Here is a 10,856-nt window from a genome sequence, read left to right as displayed (position 1 = left end):
ATACCAGCCTCCACTCCTTGGAAATAATTAAATGAAATGACAAAATGACGTGCCTGATTTTTTCAGCTAGGTAATGTACTGTGATTTGCATCTGTTAAAGGACTTTAAGTCCTGAAGCTGAGCCATCTGGGACAACTGAGGTGATTTTTGTTCTGCCTTGGCTCCTGTGGATGGTACACCATAGCCAAACACAAAAGTGGACTAAATGCTTCATTCTGCAACATAGTCCCTTAAGAAAACTGCCCTTTGTGATGCGAATGTGTTCACCTTTTGCTCAAGAATTCAATGCGAAGGTCCTTTTCTCTGTTGTCTAATTTTTTTATATTGGCGAAATTCCCTTTATCTTGCTGTTACATAGGTTTTCTTTTTTTTAATTTACTTTTTATTTTATATTATAGTTGATTTACAATGTTGTGTTAGTTTCAGGTGTACAGCTAAGTGATTTAGTTATATATATGTTTTTTCTCAGATTCTTTTCCCATTTAGGTTATTACAGAATATTGAGAAGAGTTCCTTGTGCTATACTGTAGGTCCTTGTTGAGGTAGGTTTTCTACAGACCTCAAGAGCAAATTATCTGTGGTTTACGAATAGATTTTTGGATTAAAGTCCTTTTTTCCCCTATTGGGGAAAGGGGCAGTCTAGAAAATAGCCTTAATCAATGCCCAAGCGAGGCACCTTCTAGCACAACTCTCGCTTATTTAGCAGTTACAGTAGCGTAATCTGTGACTTCCATGCAGACATGTTATCAAAGGCTGTGTGTGATATTAAAAACAATATGGGATGCGGTGTTCCTGAAGCGACAGATGAGGGATTTTGGCCGTGTGGGAAGTGAACTGCGGAATTCCTCCCCTCGGTTCCTAAGAGGGGCTCTGAAGTACACAGATTGGGTTGCACAGTGCGGCCCTGGGGGGTGGAGGGCAAGGGGACGAGCCAAGGACACCAACCCCAGCGCGCTTCGGTGAAGCTCTGCGCCGACCGAGTTCGTAAGGTTCCTCGGCCTCGCCTTCCCAATCACCCACCCCAACCCGAGGCCGACTCTTAAGGGTAGGCAGTTCCCTTGGGGCAGCGAGTGCAGGGAGCCCACGCGAGCCCTCCACCTCCCTGGGTTCTACGTCTACAGGTGATTGAACCGGGCGGGAATCGAGATCCGCATTAGCCAAAGAGAGGCGGAGAGCTCTCCGCCGAACAGCCGATCAGAGCGCGCAGGGCGCGGGCACGCCGGCTTCGATCCGGGTTCCTGGGGGCGGTTCGAGGGAGGAGGCGGGGCTTGCGCGGCCGCGTGGGCGCAAGTCGCGCGGGAGGGAGGGAGCCTGAGGGAGGGGGCGGGGCCGCGCCTCCCGCGCCGCGCTGGGCCCTCTCGGCCAATGAGCGGCGTCCACATGCCGCGGCGGCGGCGAGAGGGGAGGCAGCGGCGGATAAATGCTATTAGAGCAGCCGCCGCGGAGCCGTCCCCGACGCCACCTCCTTCCCCTCCGCTGCGGTTTCCTCTACTGCTGCCGGGGGTGCAGAGCTGAGGGTACAGGGCGAGCGCGCCGCGCATCACCCCGCCGGCTCTCCTCCGTTGCTCCGTTCCGCTGTCAGGGGTCGACCGAGCGCCCCCTCTACCGGCCCGGGCGGGGCCGAGAATCACCTCAGGAGCACGGGGAGGGGGCCTAGGGGCCGCGGCCTGCACTCCCGGCGGGCGGTTGAGGGTGAAGGAGGCCCTCCCTTCTGACGAGGGGAGGGAGGGTCGGGAGGCCCCCCCCCCACCGTCCAGCTGTGCCCGGGGCGGGCGCCGGCGAGGGCCGGGCTGCGAGAGGGGCGGTTGCTGGGGGAGGGGGTGCGGGGTGATTTAGCGCCCGGCGAGGCGGAAGCGGCCGGAGTAGGAGAAGGAGGGGGGAGAGACCAGTCCGCGCCTGGGCGCCCGGGGTGGCACGAGCCCGCGGCCCGAGTGCGAGGCGGAGGCGAGGAGGCCGCGGGGACTGGAGGCGAGGCCGGCCGGGCCCCCGCAGCCATGGAGAACGCGCACACAAAGACGGTAGAGGAAGTGCTGGGTCACTTCGGCGTCAACGAGAGCACAGGGCTGAGCCTGGAGCAGGTCAAGAAGCTCAAGGAGAGATGGGGCTCCAACGGTAGGTGCCCGGCGCCGGGGCTGCAGCGGCGCCGCGCGGCTAGGCGCGGGCCCGAGAGCCAGGAAAGATGGCTGACTGAGCTCCACCTCGTGGGTTTCGGCTCCGCGCCTGACTAGGGCTGCAGGCGGCGGGTTGAGCCCGTGCGCCGGCCCTGCGGGAGAGGGGTTGCAGGCTGGGGGCTCCGGCGTCGGGTCTGCGCCTCCTCTCGACTTCCTCGCGGCTCCAGCCCTTGACCTTCCCCGCACGCAGCTAGCTCCGCGGCTTCTCACCAGCAGCAGCCGGCCCCGGCGGAGGGAGGGATGAGCCTCTTGCATCTGGGTTGAGCCCTGCGAGACATTTTCTCGTCCCTACCCGGTTTATGAGGCGTTGTAGTTGAGAATGCCTCTGACCGTTCTTGTACTACCCAAAGTTACATATCTGGCAGAAGTGATGACAGGGCTGAAATGACTCCTTGTTTCAGGAGAGTTACTTAGGTGGTGATGAGATTTCACGTTTCGGAGTAGATCAATACAACAAATACTGCATATTTTCTTGAGGTACCATTTTGGTATGGTTTCTGTTAAATATGGTTGAATGTTCATATATCTAGGTGCGTCTTTCAAAGGCAGTGATAATTTAGTAATTTTTGTAAAGACAGAGTGCTAAAATGTTTTTTTTCCCCCTCTCTTGACACGTTGCCTGGTGAATTTCTACATTCTACAGAGTTACCGGCTGAAGAAGGTGAGTAATCTTAACACGTTTCTTCCCCCACTTTGTGTGCTGATCTTAAGATGACATTTACAACAGATATGTTTCTTTCTAACAGGAAAAACCTTGCTGGAACTTGTGATTGAGCAGTTTGAAGACTTACTAGTTAGAATTTTATTGTTGGCAGCATGTATATCTTTTGTAAGTATAAAGAAATTTACTTTCCAAAAGTTGAGACTATACCGTAGATGAAAAACCAGGAAACAAATGTCTGTTGAGTGAGAACATTATATTTGGAGATTTAAGCTGTTTCTTCATGTTTTGTGTGGGGTTTTTGGGTTTTTTTTTTTTTTGATTCCCTAGGTATTTTAAATTTATAAGTAAAACATTTGAAGCCATTCGCGTACAGAAAATAAATGGATGTCTGACATTGGCAGTGCAGTTAGAGATTGTTCCCAAATGCGGCAGGCAGGGTCTTATAAATTCTTGTGGTTTATCAGCTTTTAATATCAAAAAGTTCTTCATTGGAAGGCCTTTTCTGTTTTGGGTTCTTGCGTTGTGTAAGATCATTCTAAGATGATGTTGGGCTCTTTGTAGTCTGTAAATAGAACTTACAAAAGGAATATTCCAGTTGCTCTCCCTTCCTGGTAATGGCAAGGTGACAGTTGTTTCTGACAGTGACAAGAATGATGACGGCAGTGATGGCACCACTGTTGACCAAATTTGGTCACTGACCTTTAGGGTGGTAAATTTATCTAAATTGGACCCCTGTCTTGAGTGGCTCCTAGGTTGAGAGAACAAGGTTTAGTACAATTGGTTCTAGATCTTAAAAGAAAAAAAAAAAAACTTTTCATGTTCTGTATGTGCTTACCAGCTTGAGTCCTGTATGGTTGCTAAGAAACTGGTGAAATGCAAAGAACAGCAGAAGAAAGGTGATGGGGGTTGGAAAGGATAATTCTAGGTTGTTATTAACATTTTTTTTGTGTTCAATATTGATTTTTTTATTGCATTTTTTTTCTTGGGCATTGGACTTCGAAGTTTTCCTAAAAATGGTCATGAATAGGACACAGATGTTCCTAATCCTAACAGCATGAGATGCCTTTTGTTCTTAAAGTACAGTATTCTGTTCTTATAAAAACCAAGATGGGAAGTGAAATTCACTCAGTGCGATAACTTGTTTCAGGCTTTGCAAACTTGACACAGCTTCAAGATTTCATTTTTGTGTGTTTGTAAGCATGCAGGCCTCAGGGATCTACCTCTGTCTTTATTGACAACCTTACCCTAGAGGGCTATTTTGAGAACTAAATACATGAAGCAGTGGGCATTTCTTTACTTTCGGTGAAGGGAAAAACTTGGCAAGAGGTGAACTTTTTTGGAGTTTCTGTACGCAGATTCTGCCATGAGACTTTAATATGTCATGCCATGTTAGCCAAGTGATGTGTAGCCGTTAATAATTAATTCCTCACGAATGTTTTCTACGGTTTTCATTGAATAAAATTAAGAGAGTATCATAGCAAATCATTAAGCATCCTGAATTAGTCACTCCATACCTTATACGTGTCTGTTTTTCTTGGTTAAAAAAAATTCCTCTTCAGTAAGTGGCTGCTGCTTTACCAATTCAGATAAAGGAATAGAGCTGTTTGATTAATTAGTTTCAATACATTGTCATGGAACAAAACAAATAATGTGTTTGAGGTAGTATAATGTTTATGTTTAAGCTGGCTACATAATTTTAAAATAGTCTCAAGCTTGGTAATTTTAATACTGGGCTTCAGTAAGGTCATCGGGGATCTCTTAGAAGTTAATCAGCTGCTATATACAAGAAGAGATAAAATAAATTTTTATTGCGTTATTTTGTGTGTGTAATTTAAGGCAGTGTTGTAACATCGGTGGCCTTATTTCCAGTAGACAAGCTATTGACTATTTGGGTTGTATAGGATCTCTTGAGTGGCCAGTTTGAGTGACTTTATATTAATATTTTGAAATAATGATGTGAGTTTTACTTTGAAGTAAGGAGCTTAAATCTTCTGGGCATTTTCAAATGTTTTTTTAAAATTATTATTATTATTTTATTTTTTGGCTGTGCTGCACAGCTTGCAGTATCTGTAGTTCCCTGATCAGGGAATGAACCCGGCCGCAGCAGTGAAAGCCCCGAATCCTAACCACTGGAGTGCCAGGGAATTCCCTCAAATGGGTTTTTAAATAAAAGCTTTAATTTTGTTGTAAGGTAGGATGTTGGCTTTTTATAGCTTTTTAGAGCTATATTTTGGAGTTGAAATTTGAGTTACCTTTTTGGTAACTACATGGAGTTATTGCTTAGGAAATGAACTATGTTACATTTTTATTTTATGGGTTGCTAAACAGAAAAGTTTAAACATTTATTGTTTAGGAAGTACTGTAACTTAATTTGCTTTGTTTTGTTTGATCAAGAAATTGCAGATATAAAACTTGTTGATTTTCTTCATGTGGGATTAGCACTACTGCTACATTATGCTTGACCCTTTTCATTCCACATTTCTTTACCTTTGAAAAGAGCACTGAGTTTTTTGTGGTAGTCAGTTCATTCCTATTCGTTTAAAAGGAAAAATGGTAAAATATACATGCTCTTATGGAGAAGCAGATAGGCAGTTTTTATAATCTATATATGATACATCATCAGGTTCTGCTCAAGTTAAGAAATACTAGGCTTTAGTGATATATTTCAAGTATCTAAGTAGTAAACTGTTAACCATAGTTAATATTTTGCGTTGGCAGAAAGTAGAAACAGCATTAATGTTTTATACTTGTGACCTGTAGGGATAAAGTTTAATTAACTTGTCACTTGGGTTGGAAGAAGTGAGCTATATATCTCCCATTGTATGTGAAGTAACATTAGAAATTCCTTAACTTGACATTCAGTACCTTCCTATCCTTTTCACTTTTTCTTTCCATTCCCCTTGTTCACCAGCTTTGCCCTTCATATAACACATCATATGGTTGCTTAATTGGAATGCCTGTTCTTTTCTCTCTTCCCTGCTTTGTTCGGAATTGAGCACCTTAGGTACATGGCACAAACACTGGGGATACAGCATGGAACGAAATACACTGTCTCTTACCTGGAGCTGACGTTCTAGTGGAGACAGATAAAAGTAAAATATATAATAAACTGTTGGATTGGAGATAGTGCTGTGGGAAAAAATAACATGGTTGTTGGTGGCGGAATAGGGGACCTGTGGAAGGAGTGCAGTTTTCAAATAGGGCGGTCAGGAGAGGTGTCTAACCTGAAGGAAGTGAGCTTGAGGACCATATTTGTCTTCATCTGTCAGAATCATAAAGTCCTCTCTGGTAACACAATTTGCATAAGCTTCTCTACCCTTCACCCCCATTTCCCTATCTCAGTTACTTAGATTGACCCTAAAATGCTAATAAAACTTTCTTAGACCAGGGCATTTCTCAACTTTGATTTACATTTGAATAATTTGTCTTTTCTTCCTACTGGAACCTTTGAAGGGATTCTTAATTCCTTTTAGAACCTAGGTTAGTGCTGCTTTTCTTTACTTAATTAATTTGTTATTTATTTATTTATTTTTGGCTGTGTTGGGTCTTCGTTGCTGTGCGCGCGGGCTTTCTCTTGTTGCAGCGAGCGGGGGGCTACTCTTCGTTGTGGTGCGCAGGCTTCCCATTACGGTGTTGCAGAGCACGGGCTCTAGGCGTGTGGGCTTCAATAGTTGCAGCACGCAGGCTCAGCAGTTGTGGCTCGTGGGCTCTAGAGTGCAGGCTCAGTAGCTGTGGCTCACGGGCTTAGTTGCTCCACGGCATGTGGGATCTTCCCGGACCAGGGCTCGAACCTGTGTCCCCTGCATTGGTAGGCGGATTCTTAAGCACTGCGCCACTAGAGAAGTGTCCCAGGTTAGTGCTTTTGAGTTAACAAATATTTGGATGAGTTTGTGTTGTAGCATTTTCAAAATACATGAAATTTGTTTACTCTTGTTTTCTCAGTAAGATATATTCAAGAAGTATTTGATAATGTAGTGATTTTAAATTTTTCCTGTGTTTTCTTTTAATTATTTTGAAGGACAAAATGGGCAGTTTACTGATTGGTTTAAGTAATTTATTTAGAGCCTGTCTTTAAAATATGGTTTGAAAGGTGAATGTGTATGGGGTTTTTTGTTTTCTTTTAAATAAGATTGTATTTTCAAATCTGAAAATATTGAAGAGTGTTTTCACATAAGCTTTATGTCTGGTTCACAAGAGAATCTATAGTCTAATTCATACTATTCTTTTTATAATGGCTGAAAGAATTTTTGTTTCTCACTTCAGAAAATTGCTATAACACTTATTGGTGATACTTTCTTATTTGTTTCCTCTTTTTAAATTTCTTGATGTAAATTTTTTCCTTCATTGAACAAATGTTTGAGTGCCCTAAGGCATTGCAAATTTCTAAGGATACAAGGAGGAATGCAGACCTGATACATGTTTTAAGACCCTCAGTCTTAAGAATGTGCTTATGATCTCTCATTTTCTTCTTAAGTTCTTGTTAAGAGCTCTGCACATTATCCTAACGTGTAGATAACTGAGTCATGGTACCGTGACTGTCTCCTAGTTTATACCAGAACATCCCTTTTTACTTTGGATTAAAATTTGCTTAATTCATTAAACCCCGCTCTCTGGCATCTTTCGGCTGTACTCTCAGAAGTTATGGTGATATACAGAGATCAGTCTTCCATATAACAATTAGAAGATACCCTACCCTGTCTAAAGTAACCTAGCAAGGGAATTCCCAGTGGTTAGGACTCTGTGCTTTCACTGCCAGGACCCAGGTTCGATCCCTGGTCAGGGAATTAAATAAATAAAGTAAAATAAATAAAGTAACCTAGCAAGTGTTTACTTTGAATAGGATTGACAAGTTTGAAACTTTTGAACTTGCCGTAGCTGGATACTGTAAGCCCCAGAAGTACTGTTCCTGTATTAATAGTGCAAAGCAAAGGAAGAAGAAACACTATGCCTAAAATTATACTGCAGTAGCTTTTCCTTCCACTTCCCTTTGATATTGTTAATGAGGTTGGTTACCTTTTTGCTCTCTTAATGTTTAAGTTCATAGACTGCCAGGTAGGGACTTGTACCTTAGACGTTGTATGAGATTTTGTTTTGTTTATTCATGCATTTATTCAGTAAATATATAGTGAGCATCAACTATGTACCAGAGACTCTTCTAGACCCCTGGGGGTAGAATAATCAACAAAAGGAAATACAAACAGATAATCCTTTATATTCAACCTGTTCTCAATAAAGATTTTTTAGAAACATTCTCTCTGCCCCCTGTATATTTTGTATAACTTCTGGTAACCATAATTATGAACTGACTGTACTATAATGCTAATAAGACATAGTAATTTGTCACTCATCCAGTTTCCCTCTTCACTACCCTCTTCCCCATCTCATGGGATCTTCCATCGGTCAGCATCATCTTCCCATTTACGCAAGAGAGGTTTTCTTTTCAATAGAACAAAACCATGAAGGACTGCACCATGTGGTTTGAACATGATTGACTGGATTGATTCTTAGCAGTAAATGAAATACGGTTCATCTTTATTTTGAGTTGTAGCACTTAATTCTTTGGGTTATTTGTGGGTTTCAAAATATTTTTTTAAATATTAGAAAATTGGTAGTTGTCAGTGTTAAATAGGTTCAGCACTGCCCTTCCACACTAAGAGATTTGCCCACTAGTTTCTCATCAGGCAGTAATTATACATTGTCCAGAACCCTCAAATAACTATGAATGCCTGTGTTTCTTACACATAAACATTTAAAGTCACATAGTGGAAGAAAATGCTACTTCATAATACAGATGAGGGTTATTGCATTATGGATAAATACCACTTGTGCAAAGGAACCACACATTTCTTGAAAAGTAGAGGTTTGCTTTGATAGTCCTGTCACTGCTTGCTTTCTTTAGTCTTTTCCTTTGTTCCAGCTTATGTGGGATATTGCTTTAAGTTTGTTCCTCCCGCCTAGCTGCCAAGAGGGAAATTCATACCCGATTTAACAAGGTGTGAAGCTTATCTTACAGTTGCTAATGCCTCACTGACCTTTTCTAAAGGTCCTAGTTACTCTTCAAGTTGAGCAATTTTTCTCCCCCAAGAGCTAATTAAGTTTCTTATTTCTGATAGCTCTCCTTGGCAAATGTTTGAAAGGCTAGCATCAAAGCAGCTGTGATCTTGCATCTATCAAAATTTATAACTTCCTAGAGAAGTTTTCATCCTGCCATTAGGCCTGGCCTTAACACCAGGAATGCCCAGCTGAAAGCTTGCAGGAACAATTTATATTCATTCTGGTGTTCTGCTTGCCCTGGTTCATTGGCTGTCAGTGGTGATTGGCGTCTTTCAGGACCTGGCCTTGGGTCTCCTGTTTTTTTTCCTGCTCAAATTGATACGATATTTCTTTTGTTGGTGGTATAGTGGTGAGCAAAGCTGCCTAACAAATTGATATTTGTTGTTAATTCATCGTTACCCTCATTTACTTGCAAAATTCACGTTGGGTCTTACCTTAATCATCTTTCTGGTTGTTTGCTGTTTGTGTCAAAGCTCATTTTATAGTATTCCACTAGGTACAAATGTAGTCGTCAGATGGCTTCATTATTGCCATACCTCATATCTGACAATATTAAAAAGTATCAGAAACAGTGCTTTCATTGTTTACTGAATAGATCTTTTAAAGAAAAGATTTCATTGTGGAATATACAAACATTTTAAGCAGTGTTAAAAGGCAAAGGCAAATCTTACCTCCCAGACTGTATCATAAGATACCTTTAACATCCTTTTTGGATTGGCAGTTTTCCACAAAAATTGGTTGTTAAATTTTTAACCATTTAGATGCCTCTTTTACTATGTTGTTTATTTTAAGATTCATTGTGTTGGATTCTCTCTTCTTACGGTTGCTCAGTTAGAAAATATAGTGTGGCTTGTGTGAGCTAGAAGTTAATTCTCTGCTCATTTTTCTTGGGACAGTGTTCTGTGCCCAGGTATAACATTTTTGGATTTATGTCATCTCTGAAGAGCTGTGTTCCTGTACTAGATATCCTATGGAGGATAACCTTCAAAATACATTCCTGATCGCAGAACAACCTTGCAGTAATGACCTTCAGCAACACCACTGAAAATACGTGGGACATTAGCAGTTTATATACTCTAATTTTGAGTCAATGATTAAGTTGTTTTTACTATGAATTTGTGCCACATAGGTATTGTTTGATGTGAATATTAACCAAATTAACAAAGTTTCATGATTGCCTTTTGCTTTAACAAAATCAGGAATTTGTTTTATTTCTTTTGAAAAATATACACAGAAAATGAATGGAATTTAGTTCCCCAAAAGTATTTGTTTTGGATTTTAAACCAATTATTACATGAAAAAATAAATTAGTTCTTAAGGGTATTATTAAGAAGTTTATAGTTTTGAGTCTTAAGAATTATTGGGAACAAGATATAAGCTTGTTGTTTATGTCATTACATTTTGCTACCTTTTGTTTCTAAGGATGGTAAGAAAAGAGATTTTATGTATCATAATAATTCCTTTAATGCCAGCCACTTTTGTTGTAAGAACACATTACAGTTCTAACGCGTGCCATTTCTCTTTTAGGTTTTGGCTTGGTTTGAAGAAGGTGAAGAAACAATTACAGCTTTTGTAGAACCCTTTGTGATTTTACTTATATTAGTAGCCAATGCAATTGTGGGTGTATGGCAGGTAAGCAAAAATTCCTGTATTGCAAAATTTTGGTAATTTACGTAAGTGATTTAAACCGTTAAAACAATCTGTGGAACTACATGTGTTTTTTATCTATTAATTTATTTAATGGCAAAATTTTAGACCTCATGCATATATACTTTGCTGTTAAAATTGCTCATCCTTCATGGTAGCATGGAATTAAGAACAGTGGATAAAGAAGCTACTTAAGGAAAACCAGAAAATTTGACCACCAGTATTCTCTTTATATTTTCTAGCTGCTTCCTATGAAAAACTTTTATTCTCCTTGGGGGGGGGGGGGGGGGGGGGGGGGGGGTGTGTGTGTGTGTGTGGGT

General features: G+C 41.6%; 1 protein-coding gene across 1 annotated transcript in view; it reads left to right on the top strand.

The window, feature by feature from the left end:
- The first annotated feature begins 1,410 nt into the window (after positions 1-1,410).
- Positions 1,411-10,856, top strand: part of ATP2A2 (ATPase sarcoplasmic/endoplasmic reticulum Ca2+ transporting 2) — a 61,740-nt gene continuing 52,294 nt past the window's right edge. Inside the window, exons 1-4 of the mRNA XM_027124802.1 lie at positions 1,411-2,112; positions 2,815-2,832; positions 2,918-3,000; positions 10,417-10,521. Of these exons, the coding sequence (XP_026980603.1) occupies positions 1,995-2,112; positions 2,815-2,832; positions 2,918-3,000; positions 10,417-10,521 (324 nt within the window). The 5' untranslated portion in view covers positions 1,411-1,994. The remainder of the gene's footprint in view (positions 2,113-2,814; positions 2,833-2,917; positions 3,001-10,416; positions 10,522-10,856) is intronic.

This window comes from Aethalodelphis obliquidens, unplaced genomic scaffold (genome assembly GCF_003676395.1).
Source record: "Aethalodelphis obliquidens isolate GAN/ISIS:26980383/991018 unplaced genomic scaffold, ASM367639v1 scaffold28, whole genome shotgun sequence".
Classification (NCBI taxonomy): domain Eukaryota; kingdom Metazoa; phylum Chordata; class Mammalia; order Artiodactyla; family Delphinidae; genus Aethalodelphis; species Aethalodelphis obliquidens.
The sequence above is the reverse complement of the archived record's forward strand: the minus strand, read 5'-3'. Positions and strand labels throughout refer to the sequence as shown.